General features: G+C 37.9%; 1 protein-coding gene across 1 annotated transcript; it reads left to right on the top strand.

Annotated features, from left to right (window-relative positions):
* The first annotated feature begins 2,013 nt into the window (after positions 1-2,013).
* On the top strand, positions 2,014-8,366 carry Mstn (myostatin). Its single transcript, XM_031367406.1, has 3 exons — positions 2,014-2,512; positions 4,253-4,626; positions 6,543-8,366. The coding sequence occupies exons 1-3, from the start codon at positions 2,137-2,139 to the stop codon at positions 6,921-6,923; spliced, it is 1,131 nt and encodes a 376-aa protein (XP_031223266.1). The 5' UTR covers positions 2,014-2,136; the 3' UTR covers positions 6,924-8,366.
* Positions 8,367-16,903: the final 8,537 nt, after the last annotated feature.

The following is a 16,903-nucleotide window of genomic DNA, read 5'->3' as shown; positions in this document are numbered from 1 at the left end:
GCCTCTACCATTGTTATTATTTTGCTGGCAATCTGAAACATATAGGCAAGCTCACTTCCTAGGCCTAGTGAGGTATCCTGCGGGATGCCAATCCCTTGCCTTCATCTGAAGCGCTTGAGGATAATTTGAAGTAAAAGGCTTGAAACAAAGAGCAAGCCTTTCTGCTTCAAGTATTAATTACCTATGAAAAGGGACTATATTTAGCTATTAGTATTGCTAAATTTTATGCCTCAAACCCCTACAAGAAACTAAAGATAAGAGAAATTAAGTACCGGGTCATCTTTGCCATAGACTTAGAAAAGGCAAAGTGGAGATTTGAACTCAGGTTTATTTGACTCTCCAGTCTGAGCTCACAGCAGCAGTGCAGTTTCAAAACAAATACAGGATCAATTTACTCTGAAGTATAGAGCAGCATGTGGTATGATAATTATAACATTGCAAAGAATTCTATGCAGAAAAATGAATTTTCCAGACAAATTTGACTTTATAGGCCTGCTCTAATATTGTCTTGTATAAAGAGGACCTGAACACCTCAGGGCATCTGGTTTGCGTCTGCTTTTCCTTAATCTTTAATGATGGGCAAATCCAGTACATTATGGAAGCCCACTTTTTTTTTCCTCAAGAGATGTAGATGCCTCTTAAGAATTTGATGAAAATGCATTAACTTTTCAAGCTCCTGAGGTGCATTTTAGTGCACTGGGGCAGTAAATTGGGTGTACATCGTGCAAGGACGGTGGTGACCTAAAAATAAATATTTGATACAAGCCACCATATTCTCTTGGGGGTGTGGGGAATAATGGATTGGAATTCTAAAGGCTCCTCAGCTTCCTAAAAAAAAGGAGGAGGAAAACTGGAAGCGTCCTCTGTCCCTGCTGCTGCATTTGTTCAGCTCTTTAAGAGTTCACCCCATTCGATCTCGTGGCTCCTAAAGCCAAGGGTGAAAGTTTGATCCCTGCAGAGGCCACTTAAATTCAGAGAACAAAAAGCACCATTCTCTGCCCTAGACTCTACCCCAGATCCCTGCCAGGTGTCTGCCCTCTGGTCAAAATGAGACACTGGCAAAGGGGTGCTAACCTATGACAGTATTGGAACACACCAAAGGGCATCCCTCTGCATGCGACTTTCTCTTTGTGTTTTCACAGGATCTAACATCATTCACAGAGAGCACAGATTGCACTTTACTTTCAGCCCTGGATGTCTGAGTCAAACTGAAATAATACTCCAGTGCCACTTACAAAAATCCATTATCTACTTGTCCTAAGTACAGAGACTGGCCTCCTAGCTGACAGTATCCTATTGGCAATAACAAGAAAAGCGACACTCAGTCTTTAATCTGTATCTCTGTAATAGAAAGTAGCAATACTTATAAGCTGAGATCAAGCACAGTTTTTATGTTAGTCAAAGACATGAAGCTATCAAAAGTAAATACATGTGCATGGAAACATAACAGGACCGGTTTGTAAAGTGTACTACAAACAAGCCATGAAAACAAGCTGCTCAAATTACTGATGCAACTTTTTAGCAGGGTCACAAACTTAGCTTTCTTTAAATTAAGTCAGCTCTTCCTAATTTCTACTTCTCTAATTACCCAGCCCTTAATGCATATTTTTACCTCAAATATTTGCTTGAATAACGAAACAGCACTCCAAGTCTTAAAGGATTAACATTTTCTATTTTAAACACAAAATCTAAATTAAAACTTACTAACTTAAATGATAGCAAGAGTTTTACAGAGATTAATAAGCTTTAAGTACAGTTTATATTAGTACACAGACTTTAATTTATCAAATGTCACATATATCTTTCATGATTTGGGGATTTATTTCATTTATGAAGTAGTCAAATGAATCAGCTTGCCCTCGACTGTAACAAAATACTGCTTGGTGACTTGTGACAGACAGGGTTTTAACCTCTGACAGCGAGATTCATTGTGGAGCAGGAGCCAATCATAGATCCTGACGACACTTGTCTCCTCTAAGTTGGAATATAAAAAGCCACTTGGAATACAGTATACAGGACTCACTGGCGTGGCAGGTTGTCTCTCGGACGGTACATGCACTAATATTTCACTTGGCATTACTCAAAAGCAAAAAGAAGAAATAAGAACAAGGAAAAAAAGATTGTGCTGATTTTAAAATGATGCAAAAACTGCAAATGTATGTTTATATTTACCTGTTTATGCTGATTGCTGCTGGCCCAGTGGATCTAAATGAGGGCAGTGAGAGAGAAGAAAATGTGGAAAAAGAGGGGCTGTGTAATGCATGTGCGTGGAGACAAAACACGAGGTACTCCAGAATAGAAGCCATAAAAATCCAAATCCTCAGTAAACTCCGCCTGGAAACAGCTCCTAACATCAGCAAAGATGCTATAAGACAACTTCTGCCCAGAGCGCCGCCACTCCGGGAACTGATCGATCAGTACGACGTCCAGAGGGATGACAGCAGTGATGGCTCTTTGGAAGATGACGATTATCACGCTACCACGGAAACAATCATTACCATGCCTACAGAGTGTAAGTAGCTGTTAGAGTATATCAGCAGTTCTGCTGACTGCTGTCCTAGTGTTTATGAGAAACAGATCTATTTTCAGGCTTTTAACAAGCTGTTGGCTTATATGTAAGTAGGAGAGAAAGGAGATGTTTTTTTTTCAAGATTTCCTGAGAAACACACTGACAATGAAATCTGTCTTGCTTGCTTCCTTGTAGTGCCAAATAGCTCAAAGTTAATATGCTGGCTCAGCTTTTTATTTAATTTTATGTGGAAAATGTAGAATGCTTGTGTGTTCAGAGTCTAACACTATAAGGTAAGGACTGTGAGATTCTATAGGCAACGTTGAAACGTATGAAATTTACAATTACATTTGTCTAAAATGTGCACTAGCTTCCCCCACTACTAACACTAAAGAAAGAAATCTGCTGGATGTTTATTTGAACACTGTTCCACAGTTAGAGTGCTTTCTGTTATTTCAAACTGTCAGCCACAGAGCTTTTATGCTCTTTACAAATTAGAATATTACTTGTGAAAGCTATTGCACTTGGAAAGTTAAAGAAGTTAAATATTAAATGTATTATCATGAGCCATGATGAAGCAGGCATAGTAAAATAATACTCAGGACCGAGTATCAGAAAACAGTCAGGAAATAAGCATGAATTGGGAGGTCATGGCGTGAATGCTCGTGTGCTCCTTCATGGCACTGCACTGAGAGTGCCCTGGCTGTGTATGTCCAGGCAGGAAAAGTGATCGATAACCTTCTAAAAGATTTAATTCTTTGTGTGTGTGTGGGGGGGGGCGTTACCTATAACTGCAGTATTGCTTCTGGGAGATAATACATTTCAGGCAGTTCCTATTTGAATTCTCTGAAAAGCAAGTCAGGTAGCCTTAGAGATCAGGCAGAACACGGAAGATTTCTGTGCCATGTGTCTTGAGATCTTGCTTTAATACCATGCTTTAAACACTTAAAACCAGACATGACACGGTTTCAAATCAGCCCTTTACTAAGTAATCAGGTTACAGCACAGCAAATAATTTTCATTTATGACTCTCGGATCAAACAGTTCAGGAGAAAGTCTCCCTTATTTACATGGGATTTGGAAAAGCAGTTGTCAATGCTGAACTTGCCGTGAGAGGCTGGCCCCAAGGCCACTGCTTTCTGATTTTTTTAGATAGCTTGAACATGACATCTGAGTTTTTCTTGCTAATTAGTCTTCTTGTTGTTCCTTTGACTAGCTCTTCCAGAGCCCACGTGTCCCAGATGTATTGTATTGTTTGGCATTTCTGAGGTTGGTTAAATTGCTCCCTGTGTTTCGTCTCCAGGTAATTGAGGCCTGGGGGAAGGGTTCCTCCCTGCAGACTGACTGGTACAGCTGCTCAGTGAGTGTAGCTGCTTAGATTCCCAAAGAATTCTAAGTGGACGGACGTTCCGGCACGGTGTCTCTTAGTCTCTAATCATCATCACTTGAAAATTTCATGTGCTGTTCATTCTTTTGCAAAACATCCCTTAGCCCATAGTTCTCTGGAATGGGAGTAGAATCTCCACAAACAGGTGAAACTACAGATGTCTAAAAAAATTCTGAAAAGCTAGAGCAACTATTTTCTCTGACGTTTCTTCTGAACCATGAATGAAGTTCCACATAATATTTTATTTTAGAAGACCACATACATACACAGCACCCCAACAGCTGATGTTAAGGGGTGACTTTATTTGTGTTTGGACGGGGCTTGATGTCAATCATTCTCTTCTCCTTCCTTTGTAGCTGACTTTCTAATGCAAGCGGATGGAAAGCCCAAATGTTGCTTTTTTAAATTTAGCTCTAAAATACAGTACAACAAAGTAGTAAAAGCCCAACTGTGGATATATCTCAGACCGGTCAAGACTCCTACAACAGTGTTTGTGCAAATCCTGAGACTCATCAAACCCATGAAAGACGGTACAAGGTATACTGGAATCCGATCTCTGAAACTTGACATGAGCCCAGGCACTGGTATTTGGCAGAGTATTGATGTGAAGACAGTGTTGCAAAATTGGCTCAAACAGCCTGAATCCAACTTAGGCATTGAAATCAAAGCTTTGGATGAGAATGGGCATGATCTTGCTGTAACCTTCCCAGGACCAGGAGAAGATGGGCTGGTAAGTGATGACTGAAAATAACATTCTAACAACTGTGCTGCATTTTTATTCCTGATATGAATGATAATAGTGAAAAATAAATACTATTTTTTATGCCAATAAGCCAGATAAAGTATCTTACTCCAAAGGCAGGTCTGTACCCAAAACAGTAGGTGCCAATCTCATGTCCCATGAGGCACCCCTTGATGTTCTTACTTAGCCAGAAGATCGAAACACAATTACATCATGTTCGTAATTCCATATGGAGAGGCCCTTACTAGGAAATAGATGTAATGTCCTTTTCATTGTAAGACACATAATTATGCATAAACTATGCAGTCTCTATGTAACTGCAGATTCTGGTTTCTACCCAACAAATTAAAACCTTTCCCTCCCATTTTATTAGTTTCTTTTCTATGTTTTACATTGAAAAATGTTGGCCTCACATAAAGTAAAAAAATATTAAAATTCTAATTAAAATACCCTTATATGTACAGATATACTTGATTAAATATATTGTACTCAACACTTGTAATAAATATGTTCAGAACTTACAGAATGTTGAAGCCGTGATATGTATGTAGATTATTTTGTGAAATATTGCCAAGCTAACCTTTGCCTTCTAGCTTATCTTTGGACTCCTTTAGCACACTTGCTTAGGAATTTACTTAGGCATTACCAATTAATTAAACAGTGAGTCAGTGATATGGTAAGACCTCATATGTTATAAAAATTAATAAAAAATATTTAACTCACCATAAACCTGAGTTACTGTTTTGGGCTACTTTTATTTATTTATTTCTGCTTTCAAAAAAACTTAAATGTGAACATATTGTTATTTTCATCCATTGTCATAATTTACACCAAAATATTGTACTTGGAAAGAGTAACTGTGATTACCTTTTAATATTTTGATTGAACTTGGGAATATATAGCCCGGAAATCAGATCTGTTGTCAGTGAGATCTCTCATTTGAAGTGCTACGATTTCCTAAATGATCTATTTTCTTTATATACCCTACTTAAACACTACACTGTACAAATGATGTTCTCTTTGACAATATAGTCTCATGATAGAAGATAAAATTGCTATCAGCTATTTAAGAACATTCTTTCTCATAGATAGTATTTTAGTTTCCAAGGTTGCTAACAGCTTTTAGTTTTTCACAAGGTGGTTAATATGCTATTCCTTAGAGTTTTCCCTCGAAAAGGAAATGCTCTTAAACGCACTGGGAGACTGAAGCTGTCATAGTGCAAGCAAATTCTTCTCTTCTCCTCTTCCTGCTTCTCCTTCTGCTGTCCCACCAAGCTCCATTCACACCCAGTTCATCACTTCTTATAAACCTCCTCTTTGCTCCTTTAAGGATTTTCTTTCGACACACTATACACACAGCCACTGTTGTCATGCTAATTTCCCTTTTCTCATTGTAATCCATATAGCGCTCAGAAGGAGCTATTTTGCTCTGACTTTCATATGCACATTTTTTTTTCCAGAAAAGACCTAGGGGATACCAGATGAGTAACTATCTCTCCAAGAGTCCATTAGTCACCTGCAATCAACAATGATGAAAAGAGGATGCTCAGTCCTCTCATCGTCCTCCCCCCACCTTCCTTCTCTTTCATCTTATACATATTTTCCAAGTATCTGTTCTGCTATTATGTGCGATTATGTCTGATAATAATGGTATGAAAAGAAACAAAACTCTAAAAGATACAAAGGGAATGACCCACAGGGAATGCCTGATGCTGTTAGAGTCTTTGGGGCCATGAAAGGAAAAATGAAGCCTAGTGTATATAAACATTCCTTAATACTGCAGTTCTTTTAAAAAAAAAAAGCATAAAAATTATGGGTTTTTGTTTGTTTTTTTTAATAATGATTTTTAAGGTAGGAAGGATTTCAGGCTCCATTAACACAATTGTTCTTTCCTTTTCACACAGAATCCTTTTTTAGAAGTCAAAGTAACAGACACACCCAAGAGGTCCCGAAGAGACTTTGGGCTTGATTGTGATGAGCACTCCACGGAATCGCGATGCTGCCGCTACCCACTCACGGTCGATTTTGAAGCCTTCGGATGGGACTGGATTATCGCACCCAAAAGATATAAGGCCAACTACTGCTCTGGGGAGTGTGAATTTGTGTTTTTACAAAAATATCCACATACTCATCTAGTGCACCAAGCAAACCCCAGAGGCTCAGCAGGCCCTTGCTGCACTCCGACAAAAATGTCTCCCATTAATATGCTATACTTTAATGGCAAAGAACAAATAATATATGGGAAAATTCCAGCCATGGTAGTAGATCGGTGTGGGTGCTCATGAGCTTTGCCTTAGATTCAAAACTTCTCAAATCATGGAAGGTCTTCCCGTCAATTTCGAAACTGTGAATTTAAGTACCACAGGCTGTAGGCCTTGAGTATGCTATAGTAACTTAAGCACAAGCTACAGTGTATGAACTAAAAGAGAGAGTAGATGCAATGGTTGGCATTTAACCATCCAAATAAACCATATTATAGGATGTTTTATGATTTCCAGAGTTTTTGAACTAGATGGAGATCAAATTAGCCTTATGTCCATATACGCATATTACAACTACAATCTAGGCAAGGAAACGAGAGCACATTTCCTTATGGTCTGCTGAGTTAAAAGGGTACGATTAAAATGTAAAGTCTTATTTCCTAACAGTTTCACTTAATATTTACAGAAAAATCTATATATAGCCTTTGTAAAGTGTAGGATTGTTATCATTTAAAAACATCATGTACACTTATATTTGTATTGTATACTTGGTAAGATAAAATTCCACAAAGTAGGAATGTGGCCTCACATACATGTTTCCATTCCTATTATAATTGGACAGTCCATGGCAACGGTGCTAATGCAATGCTGAATGGCTCCTAGTGGGCTTCTCAAATAGAACACTCTATAAAGTAAGATTCTCTCCCTTCCAGGTGCATCTCCACACAGCACTAAGTGTGCAATGCATTTTCCTGAAGGAAAGAAGAATCTTTTTCTAGAGGTCAACTTTCCATCAGTTCTCTAGCACAGCGGGAGTGACTGCTTTAACCTTAAAAGGCAGTCAAACAGTATTCATTTTGATCTAAATTTCAAAATCACTCTCTGCCTTTATCACACGGCAATTTTGTGGCAAGATGACTGGCTCTATCAATATTGTATAAAAGACTCTGAAACAATTACATTTATATAATATGTATACAATATTGTTTTGTAAATAAGTGTCTCCTTTTATATTTACTTTGGTATATTTTTACACTAATGAAATTTCAAATTATTAACGTACAAAGACGTCATGTATCACAGAAAAGTGACTGCTTCTATTTCAAAGTGAATTAGCAGATCCAATAGTGGTCTTAAAACTCTGTATGTTAAGGTTAGATGGTTATATTACAATCATTTTATGTATTTTTTACAATATCAACATTCATTATGGATTCATGGTGGCTGTACCTATGAAGGTGAAGTTTCAGTGGCTTCCAGTCATTGTAATCGCCCCACCATTTTAAAATTATAAGCGCTACTAAACATACCAAAATGTAACTAAAGAAAAACAAATATGGTATCTCAATAACAGCTACTTTTATTTTATAATTTGACAATGAATATATTTCTTCATTTATTTACTTCAGTTTTATAAATTAGGATTTTGTTAATCAAATGTATTGTACTCATAGCTAAATGAAATTATTTCTTACATAAAATGTGTAGAAACTATAAATTAAAGTGTTTTCACATTTTTGAAAGGCATCAGTTTTATGTCATAATGATTAATTGTGGGTTTTTAAATTTTTACTTTCTTATAACTTTGTAGAAAAGTTTGTGCCAAAAAAAAAAAAAAGTTAGTACAAAAGTTTGATTTAGGAATTCTAGTTCTGAGTGACATTCCCAATGAATTTGCTTTGTATATTCAAAAGCAAAGGCTAGTGTCCTCTGTTCCACTTCTCTCTACCTTGACCTAAAATCTATTTATTTCGTAGGTTCGATTTCAAATGCATTGCAATTGGCAGTGGTATATAGTCCTAGGGTTACACACTCCACTGATGTGACCAGGACACAGGAAGCCACAGTTCTTCCCTAACACTTCATGAGACTGGAACATTTTCCTGAGCACTGGGGCCACTAATTTTCAAACCGAATAGCAAAATGACTCTTAAATTACCAAGAAGTCCTGGTGTACCACTGACCAGGAGTGTATCTAAGCCCTTCTGCACTACTGTGTACGAGTATATCTGAGCCATTTCTTCCCTCTACCTTCATCGGGTCAGGGATGAGGCCCTGCAGTGACTTAAGGTTAAAGGGGAGGCGACCAAAATTCTTTTGTGCTACTCTTTCTGAGTGAATAATTCATGATTAGCACAAATAGAATTTTAACAATTTCTATTTGTATATTAATCATAATAAATTAACATCTAACTCCCAACACATTATATTTGTTCTATCATTCATCCTAACAGGAATTATTAAAATCGTGACATGATAAAAATAATCAAAAGTCTATTTTTAAAATATAAGACATGATTACTACCAATTTGGTAAGTAGGAAATTAAACTTTAAGTGGTGCTAGACAAGTCTTGGTTTGCCTGGAATGTGACAAAAGTTGAAATTTATTTACATGGCCATTAAGGTATAAGACACACACTGTAAAACACCGAAGGAAATACCATCTCTTTCCTTCATCCTTGAGTGGAGTTCAAGCAATGAAATTGGTACTGAATTTAATTATTTCTATCTAGATAGGGTTTGTAAAGTCTTTGGGAAAAGTACATTAGAATGGAGGGTTTGCAACAAATGTATCTTTGTTGCCACTTAAAAAACTAAATAGGTAGAAAATTGAAATATAATCTACTGCATTACATATCAAAAATACTTCAGTGAGTAAGATACTCTCTGAAGAATGCACGGTGTTCTCGATTGTAGTATTTCCCCTACGAGGCTGTCCAGTTTGCCTGACAGACATAAAGCATATATGTATCAGTGATACGTAAAGGTTTAACAGTTCACACCAGTCTTAACATTGTACTCTGTGTTCTCTATACAGAAACGCATACTTCCAATAGAACAGACACACATTCTTTGCTTTGTTGTTCCCAGATTTCTGTGGCTTATGAAAGTATAATCTCATTTGTAATAGCATGAGTTTTTAATTGCACTCACATCATATCTACATTTGCCCTAAAAACTGGCCTCAGTATACTTTCCTTGTATTAATTCTATGTCCACAAGATAAACATAAGAGTACCTGTTAGAATGTATAGTAGTCTCAGATTTGCATCCTAAAGAGATTTACTGAAAGTTCTACTGTGAAAAGCAATTATCTGATTTGAGTAATTTTAAAAGTAACTTTGAGCTAAATGTTTAAAAAGTTAATTTACCAATTTACCCACTTGTTTTCCTAACCACTCAAGATTACCCTGTTCAAAATTTCCCTACATGTTGTGTTTTTCCTGATGTCTTGTGAAAAGGCCTTATTCATAACACAATTTGATTATGTGGTTTTGGCCACAGATCCTCCACAGCATTTTCCAGATCTGCTCCCAGGGACATTAAGCCTGGCTAAGTAGCTAAATGTCTCTTGGCTCTGTTCCCAGGAAACTCTGGATTTGGGCATTGCCTTCAACTAGCCAAAACAACATATGAACACAGGAAAATGTGGCTACATGATTTCATCAGACCCTGACAATACTGTCCCTGAATTAGGAAGGTGGGACTCAAACAGAAAACAGTAGTTTTCTGAGTAGGCTATAAAGGCCTGAGAGAAAAAAATCTGCATTGTTAGTAAAAACATTTAGGTTACTGAGGCAACTGTCTGGTTCCATGCCCCAAGACTATCTTCTTGTAAAGCTGCATACTTCTTCAGTATCTCAATAATAAAGTATGTGGCTACCTGCCCCTTAGTCAAAAGACGATCCTGGGAAATCCCAGGTTATCTGGAGCTTGAACCTGGTCAGGTGTGGTAGCCTCGAAATGCTAACAAAGAAGGTGAGCACCCAAACTCCTACTTGTAGTTATGTGTGGGTAGCCAGTGAGTGAAATTGTTCCCAGGTCTGGAATATACCAGGAGCTATGACTTGGAGTGAACAAACACTGAGATCCAGAGTCAGAGTTCAAAATAAGTTGCACAGGGTGGCTAGCTACCTTTCCACTCACTCGTAGGATATGACGCCTCCCTATCATCAAAGCAAACAACACCTAGTAAGAGACTAGTGGGAGGAAGAGGTCTGCTGCTGAAGGGCCAGGAAAGCTGCTTCCATTACAGAGGTGTGTACACTGAACAGCCAGCTCTTTCCAGCCTGAGCAGAAGTTTGACCCAAACTTCTGGTCCTAGCCCAAACAAAACAAACCAGGGTCACTTCAGGGAAAGATTTGTGACAGAGACTGGAATTTGGCCAAATATAGTGACACAGCCTTATCCGGTATGTTATCTCGTTTGTGTGCTTGGACCTCTTGCATCTTGTTCAATTTAGCAGAAATAAACTACCCATAGATAGAGTGTTGCACAAGACACTGGAATGTGAGCTTACAGGAGAAATACATATTATTTCGTTTTTCAAAATCAGCAGGTTGAAGCCCCAAAAGATTCATGACTAAAAGGTGACAGACAGTGACCAACTCAGGATGTGTATACATGATGGGCTAAATGCAAATACAACTGTAGCAGGACAATTTTTCAAACATGAACTCTCTTCTCAATCTTTAATCTAAAGAAGAGATATAGTGTACTTGTTCTTCCTTACATCCAGCTCAGCGTATGCTGCAGCATTTTCTCTGTTCAATCACATTAGGGCAGTGACAGGCCTGTGATAGGACAAGAATAGAGAGGTGGAGTGAAAGTTGGAGGAGAAAAAAGGTCAGGAGCAGGAGAAGAGAGGGAATCATGGAAGCAGATGATGAGGACAAGCCAGACCCCACGAGGTTATACAACCAAGCAAAAGTTTTTACAAAATAGATTAATTGGGTTAGAATATTATCTTTATTATTTGGTTCTGAAATTATTGTATTGGCATCTTGTAAACTGTAATTTTATTATAATGTAAGTCTGATTGGATATTAATGCCTTAAGAGTCATGCTTTACTTACCAGGTCTTAGGCGAATTATTTAGATGAATGATTGTGGGAGTGTGTAAAGAGTTGCATGTGAGCGAGATGTTTCTAATAGCTGGGAGAGAATAATAACGGACCTCCCGAATGTGGTGATGTTGATCAATACCGGTTCAAGATCGTGGCCCAGTGGGAAAACAAATTTGCAGGGTGGATTCATTTTTAATCCCAGCATTTGGGAGGCAGAGACAGGAGGATTTCTGAGTTCGAGGTCACCCTGGTCTGCAGAGTGAATTCCAAGACAGCCAGAGCTACACAGAGAAACCCTGTCTTGAAAAACAAAAAACAAAACAAAAATTAAAAATATTCCTGCTATAAGCCTATGTGCTAAGTATTAAAAAAAAAATCCTACCAGTATTTGAAGCTTCATTCTTTCTAGCAAGTTCTCAGCCATGATCAGCTCATGAGATCTCTATATGGACATGAGCTACTCTTTGACTCAATCTACTTATCATGCCTTTATATTTGGTAACTAAGCCTAAGCTCAAAGTTAAAAGCTAGACACCATACATTTTTTTTCTTTGTGATTCTGGTTAGACAAGGACTTCCTGGAATAATAATTTAGCAATCAACACTGTTAGTTATCACTAATAATAAAAATGAAAATGTTGTTTTTTTGTCAACAGATGTATTAAAATATAGTGTTAATATCTAGTTCTATTTCTAAGGATGATTAGAAATGAAAACTCTATGCACTGACTGTAAAATGGCCTGACCAGACAAATGCTTCCAATTTGTTATGTTAAATTAAGCAAAGTTTTGCCTGAGGCTGACTCTGGTGTGTCTATGTAATTAAAGTAGACATTAACTTAGTATGTTAAGAAACTAGAAGCCTAATTCAAGGTATATTTTGTAGCCAATGGGGCTAACTGATCAGATCATGCACAAATATTGTAAAGACAGAACTAGGATCAATCAAGCCCCCTGTGCATCACTTCCTTGTCCTATTGTAAATCCCCACTGCCCATATTCACGGCTCCACATGGCACTCTTCTGGTTCTGGACCCTGCCTGATATGCTAAAGTCTGTTAAATTTGTCCAAAATTGGTCTTCCTCTTGATTTTGCTTCTAAAATGTTATATGAAGAAAGCAAATGAGAACATTTAGAGCTACAAATATACTTATACATTATTTTTATATTTTAATCATTATTTTACATGTATGAGTGCTTTGCCTGTATTCCTATGCCAGAAGTGCATGCCGTGCACCAGGAAGCCAGAAGAAGTTGGAACCCCAAGGACTGGAGTCAGAGAAGATCATGAGCCGCCATTTGAGTGCTGTGAGTCAACCTTGGGTCTTCTGTAGGAACAGCTATTGCTCGTAATTGCTGAGCCATTTATCTAGCTATTACATATTATTTTTAAAATTGGAACTAGGTAACATATTCCAAATATAGAGAAAACATTATAAAATATTTTAGTAATATTCAAATTTAAATTTATACACATTGTATGCATGTAGACATACATACGTACACACACACATATAAGCACACATGTGTGTGTACGTATGTATGTATGTATATCATAATGTATTCATTTAGAATAATTTCAGTTGCTAATAACTCCCAATTCAAGACAGTCTTCAACAATACAGAAATGTATTATCTCTTGCAAATCCAGAAGGAAGGTAGCTCTGGGCAGTAACCAGTAGCTCAGTGATTTTAATGAGGACCAAGATTGTTTCCACCTCTTCTTTCTGACATACTCATTGTACTTTGCTTGGCCCTTGGGCTGTTGCTATGGCTACAAGATGGCTACAGCAGTTTATAAGACATCACTTATCAATGAATATTTTCAGTATTAATGTAAGAGGCCACTCACTTCCTCACCACACTGCCCTCTCCCTCCTCCCCGCCCTCTTCCCCATTCTGTCCTCTCCCTCCTTCCCACCCACTTCCCAACACTGCTTCTCCCCCCTTCCCACCAACTTCCCAACACTGTCTTCTTCCTCCTCCCTAATAGTTCCCCTTTTATTTCCATGTTTTTAAAAAGAAATCTAGGTCTAGGTATGGTGGCACATGCTCTTAATCCCAACACTTGGGAGGCAGAGGCAGGCAGATCTCTATGAGTTTGAGGCCTGCCAAGTCTACAAAGTCAGCCCAGGACAGCCAGGGTTTGTTACACATAGATACCCTGTCTCAGGGAAAGTCAATCAATCAATCAATCAATCAATCAATCAATCAATCTAGGTTCCTCTCATGAGAGAAAATACACAATATTTATAGAATCTGGCTTTTTTTTTTTACTTAACATGTGTTTTCCATCAATTTTCTTACAACTGACATAATTTCATTTTTATATGTGACAAATAAACCTCCATTTTGTATATATTCATATTTTAGATATTCAGGCTAATTCTTGTAACTTTGCTGTTGTTGGTATAGTGCTGTAATAAACATGGGCATGCAGGTGCCTCTGTAGCATGCCGACTCAAGTTTCTTAAGGTGTCTACATCCTTAGTAGCATAGCCAGATTTTGTGGTTGTCTAGTAGTTTTTCAACTACTAGATGTGTGGAGTAATTTGCATTCCATGTAGTAATGTATAAGGGTCCTCTTTTTCCCACAGTCTCATTAGAATTTTCCCATCAACTTTATGTCTTTGTTTTCTATTGCAGTATTAGTGAATAAACACAGCCTTATGTGTGCCAATCAGATGTGTTACCACTAAATCCTACCTCCCCACTTTTTTTGCAGTAAAAATTTCCAAAAATATTATATGATATCACATAGATTGACCTGCTTGCCCCCCTTTTTGCTACACTTAAAAAATTTAGAGTTACCTAAATTGCACATTATGTTTTAATATTTACATGCCTTTGTATTTGCCATTAAAATCTTCAATTCATCTTAAGTTATTTTTGTGTGAGTAGGAATCCATTTATTTTTCTGTAGATGACCATGTGGTAGTCATATTCCTACCTGTTCTCTATTGTTTCTAATGGGGAATTGTACTTAAAGGACCCTTACTTAACCATCACATGTATTCATAGATTCAGACAGTTATTTTACAGACTTAGATCAGTTTTAAGAAGGACTAGGAATTGTCTTGAGATGTAAGAACAATCAGTGTGGACTAGTATGTAAACATATGTCAGCACAGATGTTACAGGATTTGTAGCTGGTCAGAGACATAAATGTGTCCCTACCCATGTAGCTTTATTCCACCAAAATCTTCAGGGAGTCCCCTGTTTTATTCTAATTCCCCCTGTAGATGTGGGATCACAAAGACAGATTCTTTTCAGGAGGAGGTTCCCCACCACAACAGAAACTCTTTATACATGACCTCAGAGGACAGTGTATCACACATCTCTGCTCAGAAATCACATAGCCTGTCTCCTGAAACGCTCTGGTTGACTAGCCCCACCTGGTATAGCATTCAGCCTTTCAAAGTAGTGCTTTCCCTACTCTATCCAGAAAGTGGAGATTAGCTTTCCTGTGAAATAACACATACGGGATTTCTGATCTCTGTGCTACCACTTTTCATTCTTCAGTGAGTTCTCAACATTGTTACATGATCTGGGGTAAGAGTAGAAGATCCAACCATTGCCTTTTGTCAAGGATTTCACACTTTGGATAAGAATCAGAACAATAAACAGAAAAGTAAACTCTTCAGTATAATGGGACAAGTGATGCCCAGTGGCCATTGCCTTGGCTTTCATATTACACAGGTATGTAAGAAAGGAAAAAAGACAGTTCAGACTAAAGGAGAGCATGAGGAAGATCAAAAGAGGATGTGATCATAAATGACTATAATAATGACCACAAGTACTATGGATGAATAAGAACAAAGAGAAAATGGGGATAGGGAAGAGGAATTTCCAAAACAAACATACATATGAAGGCAGGCAGAGAACACAGGGGACCTTTCTGGTCCTGAGAGGAATTACCAGAGGCTAGAGGGATAGGGCTTTGGGCAGTAGGTGATGTGAAAGGGGCAGTAGGTAGTTACTTGGGGCAAGCCATTCTTGAAGCTATCAGGAATGAGATCCAGAGAAACATTTAAAGGAGGAAGCAATATGGTTATGTACACTCTTCTGAAATTCACATTTAATATGGTGCTTTTGCATTTCTTGAATCAAGGTCCCATGATTCCAAGAATATTTGAATGGCACTATTCGTTTTGATGGATTTCAAAAACAGACACATAATTTGGTAGGAAGGAAAGGAGTGGGTCTGGGAAAAATGAAGGATATGTGAATATGATCAAAATATATACAAAATTCTCAAAGACCTAATAAATATATTTTAAGGAAAAAAACATTAAACTAAAGCTTATAGATTTTAGAGAAAGAAAAAAGAAAACATCACTAGGGTTTTGAGCTATAATGACTATTTTTGTTACATTTGAGAAAGGCAAGGAAGAAGTACAAGATGACATTCAAGTGTTCTTGACTTTTTAATTTTTGGTGGGGGGAGATCACATTTGGTTAGATGGAGATAAGCAGATAGAAAATTCATACTAACCGGAAGCATCCAAGAATACTGGAACTCCTGCTCTGACTCCTATTTCACACAGACAGTTCTACATCTCGAAAGGTCCCCGTGGGATAGGGTCGCAATGACTCCTAAGTGGCACTGGATCCTTAACTCTCAGTGGTTTCAAGGAGGAGTTCAGAGGAGGTACTCACAAGAGCAACCTGTTGGATGTGTAGCTTTAGTGTCTGCTAGGCTTAGCTGTGGATGGTAAAATGCAGGGGTTTGTGGATGAACATGGCAGTTTGGCCATCAAGAGTAGATGCCAAAATGGAGGGAACTGGAAATCTTTATGTTAAATTAAATGAGCCAGAATCAGAAAAAAAAATTTTTTTTTTATGTGTAAGAACTGTTTTTAGATTCCTGTGTGGTGTGATGGGAAACTGTAAATGAAGCTATGAAGTGAAAGAGATCTTAAGGGGAGGAAGAGAGTTGGAGTGGAGAAATGGAATACACCTGGCACTAAAGCAGAAGACCTTATCACTTGCAGAGGAGACCAGGACCAGGATCAGGGGAAGCAGAGACCAGGACCAGGGGAACCACATGTTGGGTTCCACATGTTACTGGGGAATCTGGGGTCCCCTCTATGGGTTCATAGTCTCATTAATAGAAAGATTGTAAACTGGAGTCAGCATATTGAGACAATATGCCTAGACATTAAAAACAAAGTCAACTGCGTAGGCACACTGCAATTCTCAGGGACTGCCTAG

This window comes from Mastomys coucha, unplaced genomic scaffold (assembly GCF_008632895.1).
Source record: "Mastomys coucha isolate ucsf_1 unplaced genomic scaffold, UCSF_Mcou_1 pScaffold14, whole genome shotgun sequence".
NCBI classification, from domain to species: Eukaryota; Metazoa; Chordata; class Mammalia; order Rodentia; family Muridae; genus Mastomys; species Mastomys coucha.
Note: the sequence above shows the minus strand (reverse complement) of the source record. Positions and strands in the feature narration are given on the sequence as shown.